Source organism: Gambusia affinis, linkage group LG06 (genome assembly GCF_019740435.1).
Source record: "Gambusia affinis linkage group LG06, SWU_Gaff_1.0, whole genome shotgun sequence".
In the NCBI taxonomy this organism is placed as follows: Eukaryota; Metazoa; Chordata; class Actinopteri; order Cyprinodontiformes; family Poeciliidae; genus Gambusia; species Gambusia affinis.
The window spans coordinates 29,419,337-29,447,087 of NC_057873.1; the positions used below are offsets into that span (position 1 = coordinate 29,419,337).

At 37.8% G+C, this 27,751-nt stretch overlaps 2 protein-coding genes across 6 annotated transcripts in view; one reads left to right on the forward strand and one right to left on the reverse strand.

The window, feature by feature from the left end:
- The window catches only part of akap1b (A kinase (PRKA) anchor protein 1b), a 19,823-nt gene extending 13,543 nt beyond the window's left edge, over window positions 1-6,280 (reverse strand). Inside the window, exon 1 of the mRNA XM_044119384.1 lies at window positions 6,195-6,280. Coding sequence (XP_043975319.1) covers window positions 6,195-6,214 — 20 coding nt within the window. The 5' untranslated portion in view covers window positions 6,215-6,280. The remainder of the gene's footprint in view (window positions 1-6,194) is intronic.
- On the forward strand, window positions 6,149-27,348 carry nlk2 (nemo-like kinase, type 2). 5 transcript variants are annotated; one of them, XM_044119387.1, is made up of 13 exons: window positions 6,149-6,285; window positions 7,416-7,880; window positions 10,043-10,172; window positions 10,294-10,349; window positions 11,409-11,515; window positions 13,212-13,297; window positions 15,452-15,661; window positions 15,886-15,987; window positions 16,475-16,561; window positions 16,975-17,058; window positions 17,476-17,674; window positions 17,962-18,055; window positions 20,765-27,348. In XM_044119387.1, the coding sequence occupies exons 2-13, from the start codon at window positions 7,441-7,443 to the stop codon at window positions 20,817-20,819; spliced, it is 1,650 nt and encodes a 549-aa protein (XP_043975322.1). In that variant the 5' UTR covers window positions 6,149-6,285; window positions 7,416-7,440; the 3' UTR covers window positions 20,820-27,348. The 5 variants fall into 5 exon arrangements, with proteins under 5 accessions (XP_043975322.1, XP_043975324.1, XP_043975321.1 ...); XM_044119389.1 differs by lacking the exon at window positions 16,975-17,058; XM_044119386.1 differs by lacking the exon at window positions 6,149-6,285 and having other exon boundaries at window positions 7,384-7,880.
- The last annotated feature ends 403 nt before the right edge of the window (window positions 27,349-27,751 follow it).

Below are 27,751 nucleotides of genomic sequence, written 5' to 3' on the forward strand. Positions count from 1 at the left end.
AGCCGCCAGTTAGCTCATAGCCGCCAAAAGCTAGCACGATAGCAGACAGTATCCAGCGGCTGCCTCTGACAATTAGTACGTCGTCAGATGGAGCCACCGCGAATATTACTAAGATATGCCTGAAGATATGCCTAAAGAGCACAGCACAATGTCCGGTTATTTAACTTTCGTAACAGGGACGCAGCTAGAGCGTACTGCTTGACAACCAAGGGAAACGTGGAAGTTGGTTGTTCAATGACATATGATCATTGCTCTTTTTCTGCTACAGAGTTTACTTTGTGTAGCTTGCAGGACTCCCAGGGAATATCAGAGGACATTTCTTATGTTAGCATTCTCTGCTTTCAAAGCAATAACAATGTCAAATGCACAGAACGTAGAAAGATCCGTCCAAAAATGTACCTGTTTCCTTTACTTACAGTATTTTAAGGTCCCCAATGCTGCCACGCTAGGAACAATGCTGTTTGAATGTTTTCAATCGCTTTACTGATCTCCTCCCCACGTGTTTAAACGATCTGCCTCAATCTGTAAAAACAGTGCAAACAGCTGTTCAAATCTCGCGATACTCGATTATGTACTCTCGCGTTAAACGAGACTGCATTTTCCACTGAAATTATACTTTTTAAAAAAATGTTGTAACTCAGATTCTTCAGAGTTATTGTTTAAAATGATGGCTGTTGGCAGGAAAGATCTCTTGTAGTAGTCTGTATTACAGCAAACCTGAAAACACCTCTGACTGAAGACACTTTGTTTTTCCAAGACTCAAAGAGGATGATCAGGGTTTATCATTTTTCCTGGTTTTAAGAAACCTTATTTGAATAATCTTCAAAGGTTAAAAAGAAAATGAAAGATTTTCAAATTAGTTGTTTAGAAATGAGTCAAACTATATTAGTATAGTTCAATATCCAGCGCAACTATATGTAAACTATTATCGTCAATACATTCATATCTATATAGATGCATCAAAAACGATTGAAAAAACAAGAATAGCATTTTTAATAGCAGAATTTAATTTAAAAATAGGGAAACAAATCCCAGATGGATTATCAGTATATATAGGAGAAATGTTGGCAATTTTATTAGCTTTACAATGGATAGAAGACATAAAACCATTAAAAACAATAATTTGTACAGATTCAAACTCTGCATTAAGTTTAAAGTATAATCAATCAGATAGTAGGACAGAAATTGTATAAGAAATATTACATACATTATTTAGAATACAAAATATGGATTTAACACAAAACATTCATGTGGATACAACACACGTTGGAGTTAAAGGGAAAGAGATTACAGATAAAATGGCTAAGAGTGGTATTCAAAATCTTATTAGTTTTACAGTAAAAACAAGTAAATTTGAGGGAAAGAGTATTATTAAACAAAAACTGATGAAAGAATGACAGATGAAGAAAAAACAAGAAGATTTTACAAGATTCAAAAGATAATAGGAGAAAGAAGAATTGGAAGAAGAAATAGAAAGGAGGAAAGAGTGATGACAAATGTGGACGTACGGGACTTAATTGTACTGGGACTGGTAAATGTGATGACTGTGAAAAATATGAAACAATAGAGCATGTTATATTAGAATGTCATAACTATAAAAAAAGAGAAGATATGTGAGGAGAAAATAATAAGGAAAAAGTTAGGTTAGTATTGAAGAAGAACTTAGTAGTAAGCATATATGTCATTATTTGATTTTTAAATAAAACTGAATTGTTTCATAAAAGTTGACCATATGTAGTAGGTATGTGTGTACAGACAGACAGACAGACAGACAGACAGACAGACAGACAGACAGACAGACAGACAGACAGACAGACAGACAGACAGACAGACAGATAGATAGATAGATAGATAGATAGATAGATAGATAGATAGATAGATAGATAGATAGATAGATAGATAGATAGATAGATAGATAGATAGATAGATAGATAGATAGATAGATAGATAAACCATCCTCCATACCAGTAGGTGGCAGTAATACTACTTCACGTTTTTTGCCACCCGCCCATAAAAGCAAGAAGAAGAAGAAGAAAAAGAAGGAGAACGAGCAGAAGAAGAAAAAGAAGTAAAAAAACGACGAAGAAAAAGAAGAAGAAAGAAAAGAAATAATGAAATAACATTAAATAAAAACATTCATCGTTTTAGTACTGGCATTACTTCCTCTGTCTCTTATCTTGTGTAAGTTGGAGTATTTGCACGCTGGACCCCAACATTTAGAAAAGACATTCGCGTCAAGTCTACGGAGTCGTCAGCACAGCCAGGAGTGTTGAAGACCATATTTGTTAAGGTTAGTATGTGTACTATTATTTCTGACGACACTAGTTCATTATTGTTAACTACCATGCTATAAGCTTATAATTCCGTTTCTGTTTCATATCATGTTATGAACAGATTAAAGAACACCTTATAACTTACATTCTGTACAATTTAACAAAGTTCATATTTATTTTGGTGGGAACACTTCTTAAAGTTTTCCTCCTTCAGTTTGCCAACAGTTCTATGGAAGTAAGCCAGAGTACAAATGGAATAGTCACATAATATGATGTTACAAAGCAGCTGCGCTTTACAGATTTTTTTTCTGTTTCAGATCATGAGTACCTATTAATAATAATGATAATTATCTCTGTCTGATATTAAGCTAAGCTTCAGTTTATTTGTGTTGAAGTTTATCTTAGCATCAAAGGAAACCCCAGTAAACACAAATAATAATAAATCCTGAGCAAACTCTGAATTGCCACATTTTAGAAGATTGAACTAATTTTAACTAGCCACAAGAACATATCACAGCCAGAACAGTAGGAGCTTAAAAGATATCGAAAGGCCAAGACTAAATGAGACTAACGTTGACGTTTGATAGGGTGTGTCACAATGCAATTGAGCTTAAAGGTAAAGCTTTCAAAAGAATGGGTAGAGGGGCTTAACTATAAACATGTTTTAATATAAATACATTCATGTAACCTCTCAAATGAAAATAACATTGTTTATTAATAAAAAAACAACAACATTGATGTAAATAGTAACATGTACAAAACCCTGAGTAATTGTGCTCAGATTACCATAAATATTATCTCATATGTTGCAGAAATCTAAGAATCTAATGTTTCCTATCTCTGAAGTCTATTTCTATACAAACTACAAGTAAAAGTAAAAACTACAGTGCAGTAAAACTACCTTCTCTACACCTTCAATACTTCAGTATAAACTGCACCTTTTGCCCTCCAAAATGTTTTCTTTTGGGAAAAATAACTTTTTCTTTTTTTAAAACAAAAAAAACTTTTCAAGTTTTTTTTTTACTTGGAAAAAAGTTGGTTTTTTTCCAAGTAAAAAAACCCTTTTTTTTTAACTTAAAAAACTTTCTCTTTTTTTTTTTTACCTGGATAAAAAAGGTTTTCAATGAAATTTAACCAGTACTACCCACCTCTGAACACTGGCAACAACAAAGTTAGTAGCTATTCTTGCTTACAAGCTTAATGTGATAATTAGCATGGATTAAATAGTCATCCATCAGCAAGTTAATCTTGGGAAAATGTTTATATGAAGCTGATTTTTATGTCTCTGTGACGTTATCATATGTTTGTTGTTGTCAGGTGTGAGAACAGTGTAGACAGAGGGTCGTTGGGACATCATGAGGCAGCTTAAAGGCAAACCTAAGAAAGAGACATCAAAGGACAAGAAGGAGCGGAAACAGGCCATGCAGGAAGCCCGACAGCAGGTGGCCACAGTGGTGGTGCCTACACTCACTGTGGTGGTTCTACTCATCGTTGTGTTTGTCTATGTGGCAACCAGGCCTGGTGCTATGGAATGAACATCATTGTTTCTTCAGCAATATTACAATGGATAAAACCAAGGACTCCCTCCATGATGTGAGAGCATTTCCACCATTTGTCTTAATGAAAGCGTCCAAAGAATCCCTGTCCAGGATTTAAGCAGCTAAAAGAAGAACATGTGCCGTCGTGCCTTTAAAGATGAATAAGGTCAACATTGACTGAAACCCGTCTTTTAGATATTGATTTGTCTTTATGTCCTGGAATATAACTCAACACGCGTTATACCAAAGAATGTCTGGACACAGATAATGTCTGTCTACAGAGATATTGTCTAAGAATGACTCTATAGATTGTGTCTTTGAGATACTTAAAATGCATTTAATGAACGATCCCACTCTGGTTTTTTGAATGTCAGTAGGCTCAACCAGTCCATTAGATGAAATGGACTGGTTGGCTAATTTCTTACCAGTCCGGATTGATGAAATCCAGTTTTTACACTTCACATTTTCTGCTTAACATATAAAACAAAATCTACATTTTGCAAATCAATTATTACAATTGTATAGTTTTATTACGATGCCTTAACTGATGTCGGACTGCTGCACTTAACCTCAGTAATTGTTAAAAAGCAAGCATTTCATACAAACTCTGAACTCCAGCAGACCTTCTATGGAGTTTTAAAAAAAAAAACAATCATATAGGAGGTATTTGGTGCTGTAGATGTGGATTACAGTCAAAAACACTAAGTCAAGTTGCTGGAAATAATTTGAGGGATGAGGATTTTCAGATTTTCACCACAACGAAGTGTTATATTGCTAAAAGACTCATCTAAACCGATGCAATTCGAACTAATGGAGTATCTATTTTTGCAATAAAATAAAGAGAACCATGCAATTTAACCGGTCTTGTGAGTTTGTGTTCTTGTTAAACTAGCAGAAAGCAAAAATAAACACTGACCACATAGTTACAACAGTATAATTAAAACTTTTCACACCTAGAGCAACCTCCCAAAAGCTGGAAATGAATCCAAGGTCACATGTGTATGATCATTTTCATAGCGTTTCCTCAGCTGACCGTTAAATTGAGGTTTAAAATCAGTGGCTGCAAAGACTGACTGAATGAAAATGAATCACTTTGGATTAAGTGGCTTTTCCATTCTGCATAAGACCAACCTGCTGGCTTCCCCTGATGTCATGATTCTTTCATCCTCACAGCTGGATGACATAAACATTGTGCTAAGTATGTCTAAAAAAATACAGTAGGCCACCTGCTGTCACATATATAAAAAAAATATTACATTTTAATTTTAAATGATATTCTGTAACAGCTACTGCTGGGATGCTGCATCTTACTGTGTGCCAGGGAGAATGGCAGGAAGGGAAGGAACAGAAAGGAGCCTGATCAGCGCTGTTCCACTGTTATTGATCACATTATATGCGCCACTGTCTGACGGGACTGAAAGTCTTTGACAATATGCACCAGGGTTTATTTCTCAAAGTAGAATGAGACACAGACAGTTTCAGTAAAATCCAGTTTTTGGGTTTACCTTAGAAAATTGAGCTAAAACTTCTCTGAGTAGGATTCATATGCGATGAATCTTGTTGCATTATTTTTTGTAAAGTGCCTTGAAAAGACATTTTTTGTCAATTGGCACTATGTAAAGAAACTGAATTGAATGGAATTATCTAAACACCAAATACCAATGAGCGAAATCCAGTTTATTTTTAAGGTTATCAAACACACGACCTGATCAGTGCACATCCTTGATTGATAAATAGCTTTATTCTGTTTTGAATAACACACCTTTGCTCACTTGCATAATAGAATGCCTCTAAAACACACTAGCTTGTATGAACATAATTGTGAAAGTCATAACTTTAGTAAGCCTGTTGTGTTTGGCAAAGTTCAAAGATTCAAATAAAGAAACTGGAACAAATTACATCTTTGTAACTGACTCCTCTAACAATTATATACAAATCTGTTACGTGTTGGCAGTGGAACATGCTCTAATCAATGTATCTATTAATTATAAAACTTAATTTCATGTCCATTTTTAGATTAGAAAATAAGAAAATGTATTGAACGTCCGTGTTGTACTGAAATATAAGCAACAAAAAAAAGATCTTCAGAAGTATTGAAGCAATACTGATTTAGAGCTTTTATTTTTTTACATGAGGACGTTTTGAACATATGCAGATCTTTTTTTTGCTGTTAAATGCCGTCATTTGATTGGCCCCACAGAGCAGCGGTCAGCCCCCGTCACCCTGCGAGCCAGCGCCATTGGCTGACTCTATTGACAGTCAATCGGAATATACCTACGTCATTGAGGTGCCGTAGCTGATTGGTTAGCTGTTCCGTAAAATCTCACCGCCGAGTAGGTAAGATTATGTTCACCATGTTGGATCAAGTGTTTATCCTGTTTACCTTGTGATCAGTTGGATCATGACAGCAGAGCGTCATCGTGCTGAAGTGTAAAGGACCCGCAGCCCGGCTCCCCGGCCCCCGACACGCCGCGGTAAGCCTTCCTGACACCGACAGGAGGAGGAGGACTTCGATGTGGAGATGAAGCTGCCCACTCTGTTAGCTAGCTCCGAGCTGTCAGGTTAAGAAACTCTCGTCTTCATACGGGCGGCACGCAAATTTATTTATCTTACGTTAAAGAAGAACTTTTTGTCACATTGTTCCCACGTCTCTTTGAACTTGTACTTATTCAGAGGACAGAGCGAAACAGGCCGAAAACAAAGATTTCGTCGGCAAATCAAGTCATCTAAAAGGAACTATGAGGGCTTGTGCTCTAATGTTTTGAGCAATGGTCACAGCCCCTCTGGTCGGGGTGATGGGGGTTTCTCTCTAAACAAACAGTTCCATGTGAGTGGATGGCGGCGGCTCGGGCCTGTCTGTCTGCTTGCGTCTGCTGTTGTATTATCGCCTTAGCCGGGATACACCCCCTCTGCACCGGATCTGCGCCGTTAATCACGGCTCGGAGATTACCCCTGTTTACGGAATAGCTACCTCGCTCTGCGCGCAAAAATAGAAAGAGGAGTCCATTTGGAATAACAGATGCAGTTTCCCGGCTGCGTGGACCCCCCTTTATGGGAGGATTTGCGGCGCTGGTTCGAAGCCTGTAAAAAACTTTGGCACTTGTTTTAGATGGATGTTGTTGTTCCCATGTGACGGGCTCCATCACACTGCTGTGGAATCAACACGCTCTGCAATGGGAGACATCAAAATCCAACGACTTTATTTATTCAGGGGGTCTCGGGCTCATTTCCACTAATTATTTTTGGCGTGGTTGTGTCAAGTTTTTGTTTTTAATTTTTTTTTTACACTTGACATTGCTTTAACTTTTAGCAAAAACGTCTTTAGTTTCGGATCAGTGAAACACAAGTGAGAAAACTTTGGCTGAAGTCCGTTAGCTGCTTCTTTTTTTTAAAAGTTGCATTATGATAAACATTATGGCAAACTGTTTTATTTACATTTTGTGTGAAGAGTTAAAGTAACGGATGGTTGAGCTTTTAAAGCCAGAATCTATTTTATTGAGTTTTCAGTGTAAGGGTTCAGTTTGGTAGCCTTCATCACCACTTTCTGACCCGGTAGACGTTTTTTCTTTTTTTTTTTGCTGCCTTGCTGAATGGCTCTTTGCAGCACAACTGCCACAAACGTTCCAAAAATGATGACTGCTTACAACGGTGGCTCCTCAGCAGTGGCTGCCCATCACCATCACCAGCTGCAGCACCTCCCGCCTCCCCACATGCACCACCACCACCACCACCACCAAACAGGACAGCATCACTTGCAGCACCCGGGTTCTGCTGCAGCCGTGCGCACCGTGCAGCAGCACACGTCCACTGCTGCGGCTGCAGCGGTGATGCTCAATCCTGGCCAGCAGCAGCCCTACTTCCCCTCTCCTGCGCCTGGACAGGCTCCAGGACCTGCTTCAGCTGCAGCTCCAGCCCAGGTTCAAGCCGCTGCTGTCAAGTCTCATCACCACCATCACCATCACCACCACCATCAGCAGCAGCAGCAGCAGCAAAACACGCATCACCTTCAGCAGCAGCTGGACATAGAGCCTGATCGGCCCATCGGCTACGGTGCTTTTGGAGTCGTCTGGTAAGTACACAGCTCTTAAGTTTGCTTAACTTCTTCACATCTTCCCTTTTCAGCTACCTCTCTGTTTCTTCTTCGTATTTTAGAATGACCCACATACTAAACTAAGACCTAACATTTCCTTTTTGAATTTTTCTGCTGTCATTCTTTAGTTTGCTTACTATCTTGTTTTTTTTTTAAAAGATATTTAAAATTCTGTTTTGAGGAATTAATTAATGTTTATGACCTTATAATTAAAGCAAAAAATTCAAAGACATTTGATTTCTCCACCATTAAAAAGTGATCTGAAAAAAAAAACAACCTGTAAAAACTTTGGCTGCTGTTTGCATACTGTAGCATCCAATGTCTCAAGGTGAAAGTAAAAGCTTTTGCCAGATCAGCAGCCAAAAAGAAACTAAAACAAACTGGAGGAAAATGAAAGCGCTGCTTCCCTGGATATTATGTAACAAAACCAAACATAATGACACCTGCCATGTTCCAAAAACCCAGAACCTGAATAGTAACAAAACAGTGAAGCACATCCAGTCACAGTGTAATTATAAAATGGAGTCTTTAAATGGCCTTCCCAAACCAATAAGTAGCGTGACGACTGTCAAAAAGCATACCGGTGGTGGAGGCCTGAAGGAGCCGGGAGGATGAGGGTGGAGCAGGGGCGGAGGTGGCTGGAGCTCGGCTGGTGAGCGGATGGAGGCACTGATAAACTTAGGCTAGCTTGACGATTGGCTACGACGAGGCTTGGTCCAATGCTGATAGGCTGCGGTAGACGCACACAACTCAACGATTGGATGAGGCAGGTGAGGCTGGAGGGTCTTCCAGTTTGGGAGTTATGTCTAGGCTTAAATTCAAACGGCTCCAAGTATTGATATGAATGTGTTTGTAGATTTATTTACTATGCTTAAAAAAAAAACAAAACTCTAAGGTTGGAAGATTCAAACAGTCTGTAACAACTTGGCATCAATAAAAATATTAACTTAAGCTCAGGTACATCAATGTGACTGAGCTTCAGTAAAAAGAAAACATGAGATAATATCTGAAATATGTCATTAATGTTTATGTGAAGTAATAAACAACTTTCTAAACAAGAATTAGCCTTTAAGAACAAATATTTTGGCTGTCTTGTGAAAACTAAATGACTATCGAGACACAAGAATGTGTAACATGCTAACACGGGGTCTGAGGCGCAACTTGAAGCAGCTGTACAAACTTTTATTTTATTTTTTTGCAATGCAGGCAACGGGAGGTAACTTTGTCTGCTTTGTTTTCCACCTTTTCAGCACCCACCTCAGGGAGCGCTTCTTTCATCAGCTCCTTCCTCGTCTTTCTTTCTGGATTTTTTCCTGGGTGTTTCACAAGAGGTTCTTCAGATCTAGACTCATTTTCCTGCAGAATCTTTGGGATGTGAAGGTGTTGGCCGAGTAGTAAATCGTGACAAAGTGTCCTCAATAATCCTTGTGGAAACTTTGTTCATAACATCATTGGCTCTATATAAATAAACTGAATTGATAAATTTCAGAATGCTGCTTTCAAGTTTCCATTTGTCCATGTGAGCCACGGTTTTTGGGGTTTTTAAACATTTTTTTTATAAACAACTACGTCAAAGCTCCATCTCTCTCTCTGTATCCCACAGTTACCTCACTTGCACAATTAACAAATGTATGTTTCTGTGCAAATGTTCACATTTTTGTGTAAATTTATGTAGTTTTGCAATTTTTTTTGTGCCTAAACACCATCTCGGTGCCAGCCTCACTGGGTCAACCGGTACCTAAACAGACAAATTCTCCTCTTGTTTAAGGAGGTACAGCTTTACCCTTTTCATCACTCAAAACCAATCAGGTTTAAAACAATCTCTCTGACACACAGCCTCACTCAGTGGCCAGTGAGGAGTTGGGATAGTGAGCATGGCTGCAGCAAACATATATTTTTTTACTAAGCTGTACAAATGTGTGATTTATTTGCAACGTGGACATGGAGTGGAATGGGTCTCCTCTGCTCTGACTCTTGGTTGGCGGTGTGCTGCAGGTTGGGTGGTTATGTCAGATTGACTGACTAATAGAGGACTTTATGAAATCAACATGATCAGGAGACATGTCTTTTAATTTCTGAACAATAGGTATTAAATTCTCCTGATAACCGTCTGTCTAATGTTATGTTTCCTCTGCTTTAAGGTCGGTGACGGATCCCAGAGATGGAAAGCGAGTGGCTCTCAAAAAGATGCCCAATGTCTTCCAGAATCTTGTTTCTTGCAAAAGGGTCTTTCGGGAACTGAAGATGTTGTGTTTCTTCAAACATGAAAATGTAAGAGCACATTTGTCTTAAATGTTCCGGCCAGACATTTTCAGGTGATTCCAGACAACCAATGGAAGAAACAAAAACAACATTTATTTGTAACCATGACGTAAACATTGTGTGTCCTCAGGTACTTTCTGCTTTGGACATACTGCAGCCTCCTCACATCGACTACTTTGAAGAAATGTATCCTTTATGCTTTTGATTCACTTAAAGATTGATAACACAGTTCAGCAAACTGGATGGCCTATTTCTGCGTTTCCATTACAAATGGGTGCAAATCTTTTTCTATGTTCTACTAAGGTTTGAAAAAACCCACAATTTTGCAAATGTCGTATTTCTGTTAAAAAAGAAATAAAATAAAAAATCATGGGGGTGACATAAACTATTCAGAATTTGGCCAATATATATATGGCCCTCATCTATCGGCCATCAGAAGAGATGTTGGCGTCTTATTCAGGCGTCGGAGCGACAGTCGCTTTATACTTGAGAAAGTATAAAAAGTATTCACCCCCTTTAGATGATTTACCATTTTGTTGTTTTTACCAATCAACAATAAGAACAAGATTTGGCTCAATAGAAATATTTTACAAAAAACCTTTAATGTTGAAGTGAAAATGGATTTGTATAAAATACTGTCCATTACATAAAAATGTATAAAATAAGTGACTGCATAAATGACACACAACGTTTTATGTAAATATGCACCCCCATTTATTTAGTAGAAGCACTTCTGCCTCCATTCACCACACAAAGTTTGTTGTCGTATTTCTCACTAGACCAGAAGGATCCAGACGTATTCAAATGAATTTCAACAAATAAAAAAGGTTGAACAACTCATTGATAAGTTACGATATGCAACAGGGTGTTGGAACTCAGAAGAAGCCCTCCATCTTTTCTTCTAGTTAAACTCTTCTTTTTCTACTTCTGAAGCATCATGGGACATATGTACGTTGGATTCAAAATAAGCCAAAAAGCCTTGGAAATATTTAAGATGGACAAAGTTTTTTTTTTTTTTTTTTTTTTTTTTTTTTTTTACAAATTCATGTTGATAAATTAAAAAGTCAGATGTAGCAAAGCGGCTCAGTTTTCTTCTGCATTAGAGTGGTCAGTATTGGGGCTTTGCTGACGCTGCAGTTCAACCACACCTTTATGAACATACAAACTACAACTGAAGCATAACAGCGTTGTTGACCTGGTGTTCATTAATATTTTAGTTTGCAACCTTAATCTCCCAACGTTCAGCTACGTTGTGACTGAACTTATGCAAAGTGACCTCCATAAGATCATTGTATCACCACAGCCTCTGAGCTCAGATCATGCCAAAGTTTTTCTGTATCAGATTCTTCGGGGTAAGTGCTTATTTCTTTTTTATTTTTTTAATCATGTTGGTGTTCTTACAGCAGTAGGGCTAAGAGGGAATTTACTGAAACAAGAAATGGGATAAATCCTGCTGCAATACACTAAAAAACCCCCAAGAACTCCAGTAACTTTGGATTCCAAAAATTAGAATAATGTGAAACGTTTAACCTTTTTGTCACCATTTTCATAAGGTGAAACTCCTTTTATTGATCTGTTAGTGAAACATTTTAAGCCTTTATTTCTTGTAATTTTATGATTATGGCTTGCAGATAATGAAAACCCCAAATTCTGTATCACTTAAAATTAAGATTAAGTTGAGTAAGAGTAAAATATTGGATACATTGTGTTCCCAGATGGAATGCTGCTGCTGCTGCTTGTTTTGACTGTGTTGCTGCTGCTTTTCCCTGGTGAAGGGCTTGAAGAGGCAGTCCTCCAGAAGGCTGGCCAGTTTGTGTCGTCTCTGTGTGACGTTCGCTCCGTTAAATGTCTTCCATGGGTTGGGGAAAGGGGACTTGTCCGTTGGCTTAGCATGGAGAGAGTTCCAGCTTCTCGACAGTTTATCAAACCTTTTCACTGTTTTGAATCATGGATAAAGTCTCGTTTCCACCTCCAGTGTTGACTTTCCCTCTCCGAGTCAATTAATCTTCATTTCCATCACTGCATCATTTCTGCAGTAGTTTGTCATAGTCCTTTGTGGAGACAGGAGATGTCTTGTACCTTTTTAGCTTGTAAGCGAGAAAATAAAATAAAAATCCCTTGGGTCTATTAATTTCAAGCAATCCAGCTGTGAGGGCAGGGAATATTAAAAATAACTATCAAAGTTAGTTATATAAAATAACTTCCAAAATGCAAAAGTAAAACCAAAAAGCTCCTCCTCCTTCACAGACAAGCAGGTTCCGTGTCTTCTGTGAATGTTGGTCAACTGGGTTTTCTTAAGTCAACGATCAGTCATGATGATGTCATTTTTCATAAGGACCTGGTATTTGGCCACTCTGCCTATGGTACTAAAATGAGTCATGGTACCTATGATGAGGTTCAGCAGCCCTTCCTCAGCCGAACCTCATAGAGGTTCTCTATGAGCTGCTAAGAGGAAGATGAACCAAGAAGTAACTATCAAAGTCATTCCACCTCATCAGAGCCACAGGCTGATCAGCTCCGTGTCACACCGCACTGATGCAGTGATTCACATAAAAGGAGCCCCAACCAAGAACTGAGTTCAAAGAAACGAAGCGTCAAATTTCTGTATGAGAAATAGATCTTTATTGATCTTCTGCAATAATCTGACCATTTCTGAGGCACAGGATTTTGGCCTGTGGGGTTTCAACATCTGTAAACCACAATAATCAAAATGACCAGAAATAGAATTTTATTTTATTTCACTATGTGCAATAACTATACATTTGGGTTTCACTTAATTTTCGTTGTAGGAGCCTCTATTAATAAATATTACAGTGTATAACGTATTTTTTTTAGAAGATGTATAGGAAGACTTGTTCACTTCCTCCCCTAAGAATCAAACTGAAACATCAAGTATCAGTATGATGTAGATGTTGCGATGCTGAGCTTCTATCAACTAACTATTAAAGTCGATGCTTTCAAACTAGTCGGTGAAGGACTGGAGTTGGTTATTTGAATGATTCCAGAACAGTTTTTATCTACTAAATGTTTTTGGTTTGTTTCCTGCAGGACTTAAATACCTACACTCTGCTGGAATTCTGCACCGAGATATCAAACCTGGCAACCTCCTGGTTAACAGCAACTGTGTGCTCAAGGTGTGTGAAAAAGGTTATGTTGCTGCCTTTTATGTCATCAGAGGCATTTATGCTGTAGATGAACATTTATAGCAAGTGTTTGGTCAATATTCATAAAAGAAAAAAAGTAGTTTGTTTCTGCTTAACTTTCATTCTGTGTTGTCAGAAGGTTTTAAAATGTTTACTGTTTGTCTGTCTGTTTCCGTGTTTGATGATGTATCTTTGCAGCCTAGTGCCTTTAAATATGCTTCAGAAGCATCACACAGCTTCGATTCCCCTCCGAATCAGAAACGGCTCCATGTCTTTAAGCTTTAAGACAGAAAAATAGCACCGTACTTCCATAGTAAAGTGTGTTTGGAAATTGTAATTAAATAGATGCTTCACAAATGTTTAATTTGTCAATGGATTTGTCAAATCCAACAGCTAACATCAATCTGATTTGGTTGTCTGGAAGAACATGATCTAAAACAACCTTCTTCTGTTGCATTTTAGAACATTTCCCAGCTTCAGTGCTCGCTGGGTTTGTTGTTGTAATAGTTCAGGATTCTGTCAGAAACTCTTTTGAAATGATCAACCTTTGTTGTTAAAGTTGAAATGTAATGTCACAGAGGCTGTTGTGACCAGTGACGGCAAAGTTACTTTGAAAAAGCAACTTTAATCGGATTACTGACTACTTGATTTGGAAAGTAAATAAGTTACATTAAAAGTAACTTTTAGTCACTTTCAGCAGCTGCTAACAACAACGCTCTGCCACCTGTGAAAATGACTTTGATATTTGCCAATACGTAATTGCAAGTTATTTTATGATGGTAACATCAACAATGTATTTCCACATATAAGGTTAAATTGAAGAGGAGATTTTTTAATGGTTACAACAGTACAACAAAACGTTAGTAATTTGTGTGTGTTTTTGTGTGGTCCAGTATTGTCTGGAAAACTCTAAGAAGGTTTTTAAAGCCCCCCCCCCCCCACACACACACACACACACACACACACACCTCCCCACAGCCTCCAGGCTGTGTGTTACGGCCCTGTGTTTGCTGTTAGAGCGCAGCGCGCAGAGCTCCTCCTGCGGCCCCACAATTCAGATGGCTGCTGCAGAGATTTGTGACATTCATCTTAATATTAATGATTATAATGACGTTTAGTTGCTCAACTTTACGGAAACATTCATTCGTGGCTGTTTTCACGTTTATTGCGCTGTTCATATTGGTCTCGATGTTTGCAATTTTCTGGAGAGCAACGCGAAGCTCGACGTATTTCACAGGTAATATATATTAACTTGACATTAACAAAGACACAGCGGGACGGATCATCTGGGAAATGATGGACAAGGAGAGACTGATTAAAACTACCTTAATGACGGACAAATTCTGGGATTTATTATGAGTTTCTGCTCATTTCCAAGCCCAAATGATCAACTTCACGTTCAAAAATGAGCCCAAAAAGGTGTAACCCGCCACTCATTAAATTTGCAAGCGACTTCAAAAAAGGAAAAAAAAAAGCCCAAAGCCACTTATAATAATCTGACTTGGCGACAGAAACTCTAAATAGTTTCTGTTTTTCCACCAACAAAATGCGCACCTTCCTCCTCCCTCCATTGTTTACATTTCTGTCACTGCTGATTCTGTTGCATAGAAACGGCGATCACTGGAAGAGACGCCTGGAGGAAATACTATTAAATTCCAAAAGAAGATAGTAACGCAAAATGATTTCTATAAGTAACTGTAGTTTGACTACTGGATTTGAAATGGCAACGCGTTAGATTACTTGTTACTGAGAAAAGTGGTCCAGTGTCAGTCACGACCAGTCATATCACTGGTCGTGACGCAGAATGAGAAACATGAGTTTATTTGGAGAAACTGTAGGGCAGAGAGAGAGAAGATAATATCTGGATGATAGCCGTTTATTTCTAATAAATAAATTGGGAGAAGAAATTGTCTGCATAGTAAAACACAAAATCAACAAGAATTGAAAATAAAACCAATGGTCAAATTGAACGAGTAATAGTCGATATCTTTGTTCCATCTTTAACTTGGAAGTTAAAGGTGGAACAACTTGTCAAGAACAAAGACTTTTTGCTCTCAGTAAAAGAAGGAAGTAGGTCCTGGGAGCAGAAACAGCAGTACGAATGAAAAGAATGGTTAATGGTAACATTTTGGTCTTTGTGTTTAGATCTGTGATTTTGGGCTCGCCCGTGTGGAGGAGTTGGATGAGTCCCGGCACATGACTCAGGAAGTTGTGACGCAGTACTACAGAGCACCAGAGATCCTTATGGGCAGCCGGCACTACTCCAACTCCATCGATATTTGGTCTGTGGGCTGCATCTTTGCAGAGCTGCTGGGTCGGCGCATCCTCTTCCAAGCTCAGAGTCCCATTCAGCAGGTAACTTCTTCCTCTGCCACCTACAGCTTTTGGGATCATAATGAAAAATAAGAACAGAGCCACATGCCTATGTGAGAGTAAAGCTTGGAAGCTGCTGTATTTTTCACACTTGCTTTACTCTGGCTCTTTGGCCAGCCACTGATTAAAGAGGTGTTCTCGGAGACAAGCGGTTCATGTTGACACGGATTTGGAGGCATTTCTAAAATGGATTTTTCTGTGTATAGCTGGATTTAATCACTGACCTACTGGGGACGCCTTCTATGGAGGCAATGAGGACGGCATGCGAAGGCGCACGGGCACACATTCTCAGAGGAACTCATAAGCAGGTAATCAGTCTGGAGTTTGAATGGTTTGATGTGACTTTAAAAAAAAAAAGGCCATGTGGGTCATTATTTCATTAGGAAAGAGAACCTATAATGCACTGGGGTAGTGATCAGCAGGTTCTTTGGTCTCTATGTCCCTTGCTTTTCTTGTAGATCTTTAATTTGTATTTGTTACTGATTGTACATTGCACAGGGCAGTATTGAGGTCATGTTCTCAAACTGGAACGGTATCCAGAACTCCTCGATTATTGCGAGTTTCTTTGAAAATCCTTGAAAATTTGTAGCTAAAAAATATTAATTTGTAAGATTTAAATGTAAAGGTGTTAGATGAAATGCTTCTTTGTCTATGAGGTTTTCAAGAAATTGTATAGTTCCTATTGCAGCGTATCAAACTAATTCTGTGTCTCCAGGAAGCATGGCACTTTGTTTTGTTGTTGTTTATTCAGGAGTCACTGAACTGGTTCTCCTTTCAATGTGTTTGTTCCTACAGCCATCCCTCCCTGTTCTGTACACACTGTCTAGCCAGGCAACCCATGAAGCAGTTCATCTGTTATGCAGGATGCTGGTGTTTGATCCAGTAAGTCATTCCTTGTTCATTACATGTTCAAATGTTTTCACTGAGTGCAGGGTTTCCTCTAGGACTTTTAGAAACAGTGGTGCTGGTGGTGGGCTGTGCAGCCGATTGGGGGGCCAGAAAACTGCATTAAAGTCTAGAGAACAGTATAACTGTGTGAAAGTACTCAAAGGAAACCTTGTTCTTCAATATTCCTCCTGGACATTATGCATGTTCTCATATTTAGAATTATGCAGGCTGCAACGTTGCTGCTCTAATCCACTCTTTTTCCAGAGATCTCCGTCCCCTACTTGATTTGAAGCACATTCACATGTGGGCTGTACAAAACAATTCAGTTCAATCATGAGGCATAAATTAATGTTTTTTTTTTTTTTTTTTACAAAATGGTAAGCATGCTGTCTACATGTCTTATTTAGAATTTGCCAAGCAGAGAGATGAACATCAGAGTAAAGCCGCCCTTCTGCATACATTTTCACTCATCTCAAAGAATCTTGAGGAAAGTAATTCAGCGTATCACTTTCACTGCTTCTTTTTTTTGGGGGTGGTTGTTTCATTCTTTCATTCTTTCAAGCCCATCAGTAATACTACATCACAATGGAGGTGAATTTTCCAGCCTATGCTGTAGAAGGGATACATACTTCAGTTTTCCTGTGACTCTGAGTCAGGGGTTGTTACTGCACTTCTTATCTGGATCCTGACCAGATGAGAACGCCTCACTGTCCTTTATTCACATGTTTGTTCCCAACAAGTTTCTTCTTCCTCTGTGGCTTTTTATTGAGAGAGGAGGACCATTCCTAAAATTGTCAAGGTGAACAGGACTCTCTCAGAGAATGCAAGTCCTTCACTGGCTAATGTCTTCAATGAAATTCAGCTAAGCGACCTTTCAGAAAATCTTATCTATTCCATTTGGTTTCTAGTCTAAGAGGATTTCTGCCAAGGACGCTTTGGCTCACCCGTACCTAGACGAGGGTCGACTGCGCTACCACACGTGTATGTGCAAATGCTGCTACACCACATCCTCCGGCCGGGTTTACACCAGTGACTTTGAACCGGTCACAAACTCCAAGTTTGATGATGGTTTTGAGAAAAACCTGACCTCTGTGAGGCAGGTAAAAGGTAAGCTTTCTTTGCTCTTTGCAGTCTGATATTGTTCATATATTAATATGTAAACATTTGTTGGGCAGATGAAAAACTGTACAACATAATAAAACATAAGAAAATGTGCACAAAAAAAAAAGTGCAGTAGAAGGAATTTGTCCTCTATTGAAGACACCAGAGAAACATTTTCTTGTTTTGTTTTAGATTAAATGGCCATTTTTATTTGATTTGAAATGCAACTGAAAGAATTGAAATAGAAGCATGAATTTGGATCAATTAAAAAAAATCCCCCCCCCCCCACATAGAGATCATCCATCAGTTCATTTTGGAACAACAGAAGGGGAGTCGGGTGGCGCTCTGCATTAACCCTCAATCAGCTGCTTTCAAAAGCTTCATAAGGTAAGGAGTCATGTTCTCTACATACAATCATCAGGCGATGGTCAAAAGAAAGACCTTCATTTGAGTGTTTTCATTCATTGTCTTTAGCCAAACAAACTGTGTAAGTGCTTAAAGTATCATGAACCATCTGCCAAAAAATAGAGCTAACCTGTTTGCTTCAGCAATGTCACAACCTAAGAGAGATGATGATCCCTGAAATGTAGGAGTGTCTATTGTATTTTCATTTTATCTGCAGGTGTACCTAGAGATTTTAGAATTTAGAAAGTCTACTTCCATATCTTCCATTTCTTCCATCACAGCTCCTGCTTGTTAATGTCTTCTGCTTCCCTTTGAAAAGGTTTCCATTTTAAAACGCTTGTACGTGTCACCCACTGCAGACTGAAAACTCTGGTGTGCTCAAACGTCCTATAGGCTGCCAGTTTGTTCAGCCTGATAAAGTGGTGACAGCACAACAATCCGAATCTTTAGTAGTAACCGTCAAATCTCCTGACTTCAGAGTAATAGTACTGACTTTGACAGCAGTTCTTCTTGTCGGTTCTCTTGTTTTTTTTCCAGAAGCTTTCCTCTAGATTATAACAAATAATGAATAAATGGATGGTTTTATTGGGATGGTCAACAATTACCCATAGAGCAGAGAAATTTAGCTATTATTATTATTATTATTATTATTATTATTATTACATCTGTCTGAAAACATTTCATATCCAAACTGCTTCATATATCAAGCTGTAATTTTAGGTTTTTGCCAATAGAGGGCAGTGTATGCTTTGTGGAACTTATAATGGCAGCAGAAAGAGATCAAGCAGAAGAAGATTACAGAAAGCAGAATTATTGTACATACAGTTGGTACATCTGCCTCCTGTTTCTCAGTGAAGTAACAAAGTAACATTTTTCTTCATCCAGAGTTATCGAACATGTTTATTGCTTGGAAACTGAGTTAGATAACAGCAGGTATAGAGAGCTACTTAGCTAAACAAGTTTTAGTGATGTAATGTTTAGTAAAAAAAAAAAGCCGAATTACCAAAAATCACACCATACCAAACATCATGTTACTTTTTCTCTAGATGGATGACGATATGAAGAGTCTTAAATATCTGTCAGTCTGATTCTAAATCTTCCTGCCTCTTCTTAAAAACTTAAAGGGGCAGTATTATGCCAAATTGACTCTTTTATCTTTATGTCATGTTATAATGTTGTTTCCTCATCAAAAACGTACCTGAGGCCTCCTGTATTTAAAAAGTGTGCAGCTTTCAGACTAAAAGTTGGGGAAATATTTCACTAAAAATTCCACATGTATAAAACCATGTGCAGCTGCCACATACACCACCCCGTCTCCACCCATGAACATATGTGTAAATTTGTATAAATACCCAGAAGGCTGCGACCGTGTCTGAATAACCATGGCAGTCCAGGTTGACTGTTATAGGCAATCTAAGTTAAACATCGACATGGTGTTTAAGCTGTCATTAGGTGTTTTTCCCACTTCATTAAAACATGCTGTTGTGGAACCAAAACTTAAAACAAACAAAAAAAAAACATTTAAGGAACTATGAACCCTCCATCATTATAAAGAGAAATGTAAAAGAGTGTTGTGTGTAATACAAACAAACACCCACAAACAGCCTCGCATAAAATAAAATACTCCCAACGACACATCATGAAAAACATGAACAGCTTGTCTCCAGCTTTTGTAGTGAGCAACAGTGTTTACGCTCTTAACACATTTCCACATTTATCACATCTGAACCACTACAAACTGCTTCAGTATATTTTATTTGTATTTTGTGTAATAGACAAACACAATCACCTCTCTATTTGACAATGAATAAATGTCATTTTGAAATGGAAGGGAAGCATGGCTTTATAAATAACTTCTTTTTTTTTTTTTTTTTTTTTCTCAGTGAAAAATTTTAGAAACTTACCTTTTATTCTGATACTGATGAAGCATAAGTGTCACCAGAAGCAGCATGTAGCCTATGGTAACATGGGTTCCTGTAGGACATTCGGCTAACAGGACAAATCTGAGACATGCAGTCCCCAATCTGGCCTTTGAGTGACAAGAAGAAAGCCTTTGATGAAGGAAAGAAAGAAAGCCAGACAAGTTCTATTTGCAATGACTTCAGTCTGAAGATGTGCAAAAACTTTAAGCTGCTATCAGTGCTTCTGTGATAGATTTGAATACAGTCCCAAACTTTTGATAATTGGTCTTCCACTTTATAGTTTAAACTTTAAAGCAACACACGACTGCTTTGTGTTTAACCCACATCCCAATAAAATACCTCTAAGTTAGTGGTTGTAAAGTGGCGAAGCGTTAAAAAAAGTTAGAGGCATGTACTGTATGCTGCTACTGCCCGTTGAACATTTACACTAACAAATTAAACTGCTGTTATTCAGGTTTTGCCCTCAAACGTCTTTCTTGCAACACTGAAAGGATATATTGCTTCATAAAAAATTCCGATGATCTGATATTTTATTTTCACGTAAATCTTGCCAGTTGGCCAGTCATCTTCTGACCACATGGAATTGTGTGGCCATTGACCTCGGTTATTTTTAAGTGTCTATAACATTGATTTCAGTTCTGTGAAGTTTCTGGTTGAAATATTGAGATGAACTTTATGTGTTGAACTATTAATCACGTAGGTTTTGCTTTGAGCCAATAAACAAACGAGTACTCCCCATTAATTAATTTGTCGGCCTGCTTTTAAACAGCTCCACAGTAGCTCAACCTTCTGAAATGCCTCCATCTCCGCTTGTGTGGGAATAGATGCTGCTGTGCACCATCCTTTCCCCCAGCTGACCCGTCGGAACCCGAAAGCACCTAATAATTACGTAGCATTTCACTGGAGTGAAGAACTTGCGGCTCTGATCTATTCAAGTGGACACATGGAGAAAACGACTGATACCTTTTGGATTTGAAGTCTTGATTTATGAATGAATGGGACAGCAGCTTGATAGAACAAATGTTGAAGGTGTACTAATGTATTAGTTGCTAAGTAGACAATAAAATCTTTAGAAAACAAAGTACAGTGGTTGATGATCGTACCCAATACCTGCAAAGATGTATAGATTTTTTTTTATTTGATTTTTTTGTTTTGTTTTGCCAGATGTAAACTACTTACATTTATTGCAAACCGTACACTTTGGCATATTCCTGTTATTACATCAACCAGCAATGTTGCAATGGTTCTTTAGATCCCACGTTGCTTCGTACCCAGACAATCAACTGTAAATGTGTCTGTAGAATGGACAGATACCCCAAGTTTTACAAAAAAAAAAAAAAACCCATGCTGTTTGAGATGTGAAAAATGTTTAAACTTTGGTTGTTGGAAGCATTTGTCTTTTTTCTTTTTTTTTTTTCATTCCCTCATCAAATGTTTAATTTACCAAAGATTAGGAGCCTCGTGCAGGAATTATGCAGCGAGGTAATCAGTGGGCCCCGTGTACAAACAGTACATGCTTTCTAAATGGGTATTCGTCTGCACAGTTTTCACTTTATGCAAAAATGTAGAAGGATAAGCGTACAGTTTATAGACGGATGCTCCTGATGTTTCAGTTGAAGGAGTTCTAAAGATTCTGCCATCAAACCTTCCTTACACGAACACTTCCTTCAGTTCGGATGTCCTGGTTCTGTTTGGATGTCCTGGTTCTGCTCGGATGCTCAGATTCCGATGGACCAGTGGTTCCATTCTTTTCTCTCCCTCTCAGTCCTTTCACTGTCAAACCCAGTTGCTCCTGCTCTTACATATTAAAGCAGAAGTTTCCATCCACAGCGTAAAAGTTTAAAAGTCAGTTATCATCATTTCTAAGTAAATGTATGGAAACTTGTGTATTTAAAGAAAAAAAAACAACCTGTCAATTAATGAATGGAAATAATTTCTGTAATTCTAACTGATCTAACAGATTTTTGGTCTGATTTTAATTCAGAAAGCCAGGAAGAAATTGTGCCTGTCTTTTTAATTGGTTTATGTAATTTAAAAAAAAAATACAACAATGTTTTAATACAACAAGTATTAATACATTTGAATCACTTTGCAGAATATTTTGCTGGTCTTGGCTGTAATATTTGTGATGGAAAGTTGGACTTTTAAGTAAAGCTGCTAATGTCAGAGGTATGCTACTGAATAACATTCAACATGGAGTCGATCTGCATTTACTGGACCTCTGAATTGGGTCAGAATTACTCTAAGTAAATAATAATAAAAAAAAATATAGCAGAACTTTTTCCAGAAACTTTCAAAATTACTGTGCAAAGATTCACACACAGGGCTGCTTTGCTCTTGGGCCAGTAAGGATGTCGTTTCTAAGCCTGGTTTTGTGCTGAAACTTGCATGAACAGCATATTTTGTTCAGAACTTGCATCTAAATTTCTGGTTTCAGTGCAGACTTGATATGTTGGACAGAATATCCAACTTTATCATTTCTTGCTCTTTTTGTTAGGGGTTGTGTTGTTAGTTTCTAACTGTCATGGTCAACCACACCTCTACAAAGAGTTTCTTGATTAAAAACTTAAAATATTCCCTGGGAAAGGTTCTGGGTCAGAACCACTGCATTACAGAACTTGAGTACCTCTTTATGAGAAGCATTTTGGTTGTGGCAAAAACTCCCAAAAATAATCCATAGTCTGAATCCTATCTGCATTTTAGGACCTCTATCTGATTATAATGTTCTCTTACAGCAGAGTAGTTTATGAATTCATGTGTTGAATTATTGGTTCTAATAGTAACATCCTTTAGATTTCCCTTTGAAATCAATTCAGTCTGTCAGCATTCTTCTAAAATATTCAGTCCCCCTTCTAAAGCTGTGATGTGTGTGAAGAACACAGATCTCACTGATTATTAGCCCCCAAAAAACACACCCACATTGTTTTCAACATGCTCTGTTGTGATGGGGTTGGAATGAAACATTTGCTTTGTCAATTCGTGGCCTTAAAGATTGAGTCTTTGTGATTGTAAATGTAGTTGCAGAACCTGTTAGAGGAAGTGCATGTCAACAACCTTCTGTAGAAAAGCAATATCTGTAGAGTGGTGTGAAAAAGGGTTTGTCTCTTTCCTGATTTCATTTATATATATATATATATATATATATATATATATATATATATATATATATATATATATATATATATATATGACACTCAAGTGTTTCAAAACGTCGAACCAATTTAGATATCACAAAGACATTGCCTGTAAACACAAAATGCCGTTTTTAAATGGTGTTCATTATTAAGGGAGGAAAAAAATCCAAACCTGCATTTACCCTTTGTGAATTCAGTCACATTGACCATCAATGGTCTTTGTTCAGTTTTTCTTCAGAGGTGGACTTGCTGTTGTGTTGTGGGTCATTGTCCTGCTGCAGAACCAGCGTTGGTTTCAGCTTCAGATGGACGGACGTTCTCCTTTGGGATGTTTTGGTAAACTCTGTTTATCCCAGCAGGTTCACCAGATCCTGAAGCAGCAAAAAAAAAAAGCCCCAAAGCATCACTCTACCACCACCATGCTCTACTGTTGTTTTTCTGAAAAGCAGTGTTACATGAACACGTCTGAAAATAGTTTTTCTCATAATTTTACAGAATGTTTCAAAGACCATTCTTAATGAGGTTTTCATTGGGGAACTCTACCAGGCAAGCCCTTTTTGTGCAGTCTTTTTTTTTTTTTCTTTTCATGATGGAAGCATGACCTCTGACCTTATGTGTGGCAAGTGAGGCATGCAGTTATTTGGATGTTGTTGAGTGTTTTGTGACCTCTCTGATGAGTCGCCGCTGAGCTCTTGGGGTAAATTTGGTCGTTGGAAGCCTCACCTCTGTGTGGATAACAGATGACGGCTCTTGCTGTGGCTCACTGGAGTCCAAAAACTTTAAAAACTACTTTGTAAACCTTCTCAGACTGATTGATCTTGATTATTTTCTTTCTTCTTGTTGTTCCTGAATTTCTGTGGCTCTCTGCATGATGTTTAACCTTTGAGGATCATTTGGTGTACATCACTTTGTCAGGCAGTGAAATCCTGCCAGACAAAGTGATGCCTTGGTTGAAAGGATGATCCTGATTGAAACAGTGATGAACCATGCGTAAGTGGGTGGAGCAATCACTTTTTCACACAGGGCCTTGAAGGTTTGGATTTTTTTTCCCTTTCAAAACACTTTTCAAAAGTGCATTTTGTGGGGGAGGTTGTTGCTTTGTCTTTGACTTACATTGAAATTGGTTTGGTTTGAAGTGAGACAAAGACGCAAAAATAAAGGATATCAGGAAGGGCAAACACTTTGTCACACTACTGTGAAAAAGTGGTAAAATAATTTCAGTGTCGATGTCTCACTTTGAATGAACTTGATTAACCCTTTACCTGCCCCAGAACAAATGCAGGAGCTAATGAGGAAGGAGCCCAGCTGAGGACGCGGAGCTGGAGCTCAGTGTTGCCGTTGCGCCTGGCACCACAGCAACCAATTGGTCAACCAATCACAACGTTGTGTGTAGACCTCGTTGCCTTCTTGTCCCACATGGCCCTGATAGCCTTGTCGATGCTTGATTAGAGAGCAGCTCAGTTTAATGTCTTGGTTCTCGAACCAATATGTCTAAAGTTTTGTGTTGGAGTGAGTTACAGGCCCACAATCTGGTTTCTCAGATTTTTACAGGAAAAATACAATCTAAGTGGTTTTTACTGTGGCTTCTAGTGATTTAGGAATTTAGACTTGTATTAAAATTCTGCTCCACAAACCAGCCCCTGCACTTCCATCACCAAGTAGACAATAACATCCAACAACTTGGTTGACAATAACATCATGATCTTTTGATCTTTGAGTTACAAATAATCTAGAGGAGTAAGATCTCTACTGTATAGTTTGTACCTTTTAGGGTGACTGAGCAGCCTTACACTATGGATTTAGTTTATCATTTGCAAAGTGACACTTCAAAAAGTGTGAGAAAACGCATCATTATACAAAGGTTTTAAAATCACTGCTTTGAAAAATATAAATGAGCATTTTTACTAAATCTGTATTTTATTTTTACTCCTTGGGTATGAACCCAAAAAGAGCATTTGATGCTTCTGTGAATTATGCGGTTGAAAAAAAAATAAAAGGTCCCTTCGGCCAAGTCAGAAGTCCAATGATGATGTTGCACAGTAAACTCCCAAGTGTCAAATAAGCATGTTGGAGCATGTGAACTGTGTAAGAGTGTAAAATGCCTCCTTATTGAGCACAGTGTTGGTGTAAATATTCAGTAAAAAAAAAAATATAATAATTATATAATTATAAATTTAGTTGTTGCACTGCAACGTTTCACTCTTTTGGAGTTAATGTAACACAATAAGCCAGTGTTACTGAAAATTCTCCAAACTGAGTGTAAAAACACATAATGTAATCATATACAATTTACTATAAACCTATTCATCATATACATTTATTGAAATCAACAATAACTTCAAATATTTACTCTAAATATTTCTCAGATATACAGCTAAAACCTAACATAAAATATTTTAGATAAATATTAGTAGGACAAAGACATCTTCCATGTCTTATCAGTTAATTACGTTTATCGCAGAAATATGTAAATTCACAGAAATGGATTTAGCACAAAAATATATTATTCAGGGGATGACGGTGGTGGGAGTTTGCTCTGCAATCGGTCGATTGCTGGTTCAATTCCCGCTCCACATGCCCTTGTTGTTTGTGTCCCTGAGCAGGACACTAGTCTTGGTGTTGGGCTGATGGTGCAAAACTGCAGCCTTGCTTCTGTGAGACTGCTGTCACTACAACCCAGCAGCTTGTCATCTGACACTATTGGATATTATTTAGAATAACAATTGAAAAGTAACACTGCAAGTGTTTATGTATCTCCATAGAGCGAAAATATATTGACAATTAATGTTGTTAATGAAGTTTACTGTGTAACTCAATTTAACTCTAGTCAGAGTAAAATCTACTCTGAAATGTTTGCACTGATCAGTGTAACTTTAACAGTGTACAGGGCTGGGCCACATGCTCTCTGGTTCAGTGTTGAAATGGACTTTATTAGTGTTGTTTCCACACTGCTCAATTTACTGTGCATCACGGGTTGGAAATGAATATCTGGTTATATGAAAATCGAGTGTTAAACGTATAAAATTGCATAATGAATGAAATATGTAACAACCCTATTAGTGTGATTGACCCTTTGGGAGGAAATTAAATTAAGTGGGTGACTTCAACAAGTCAGTAAGTCTGGGATTGTTCTTGCTGCTCTTTATTAACCCCATTGATCATTAGAACTAAATAACGCTGTTGGATTGTCAAACAGTCTTTAAAACCAAGACATTAAATCCAGCTGCTTTCTACTCTGCAACAGCTGAAGAGCAGAGAATCACTGATTCTTCCTCTGTGGTCCACTGTGAACTTAGCTTCACTACATTTCTTTACAGTCCTGTGACTTTTTTGCAGTTGACAGTTCTTCCTGTTTTTCCTAAGGCATGTTTGGTGCCTAGCCTGTTTTAGGTTTGTATTTCTTTTTTGTCCATGCTTCCCTGTGGGCAGCCCATGTTGCTATCCAGACTCCAATCCTGCTGAGGTAAAAAAAAAAAAAAAAAAAAAAAAAAATCCAGACTCCTTAACGCTGCAGAACCAGAATGTACTCATGATGTACTGATAGACTTTATTCTACCTGTTGTAATTAAGAACTGTGTGCAGATTAGCTCCATATATCCTATTCATGCAGATCACTGTTGATGGGTGACAAGTACTTGAGTGAAGATTTTCACCATAATAGTTTTCCATATTGTCAAAATATCACTGTAGAGAATAAATAATTCAGTTTCAGTTCATCTTATTTATATAGCGCATATTCACCACAAATACTCTCATATAACGTACATGTTATATACTTTTACAGTTGTAATGTAGTATTGGTTTGCATGTGATCCTCACACTTTGAGTAACTGTTAATAGTAAATAGAAAAGCAATTCTGCTTAATCAATATCACTGTATTGAAACTGTATTAGCCTGCCTATTTTAGAGGCTTTGGAGTTTGATTTTATTTTTTAAATCTACAAAATGTATATCTATATATTTAGATTTTTTAAAAAATCTTGTAAGTACAGTATTAGGCAGAGAATACACGATGTATATACCACAGAGATGTACAAATATCCAGGGATATGTCTTTTGTTATTGTTTTTAATGATGTTCTTGGAGCAACACTGTGTGAATATGTATAAAAGGTTCCCTGTTTCGGTCTCTACCTCTTGATCTCACTGACCTTGAGTTACTTATCCCTTTTTAAATTAATGGAGATGAGAATAATTAAACAGCTGACTGTTTATTCAAGCTACTATGTTCATTTGCTTTATTGCCTCTTTGACATTTGAATCGAAGTGTTCCAAAGTGCCGCTTTTCACGACAAATTCCAAGCATTTCCTGAGGGTTTTCAAGAAGAATATTTCAGAATTGAACAATCTTCTACCTGAATGATGAGTTCAGAGGTTAATTTAAAGACTAAACGCTATTTAGTTCTTGTCTTTTATGTGCGTGACTGAAGGCCCTTCAGCCAATGGATATGAGAGGATACTAGCACACTTGGCTGTCATTTCGCCAAGTGACCAAAGTTTGACAAAGATTTAGTAGAACTTTACTGGCCTTCTTTTTCTTACCTTCTGCTGCTGCTCTTTGATGCCACATCACCTCTGGATCTTATCTCAGCCTGGTACAGCCTGTTTTTTACCTAAAACAA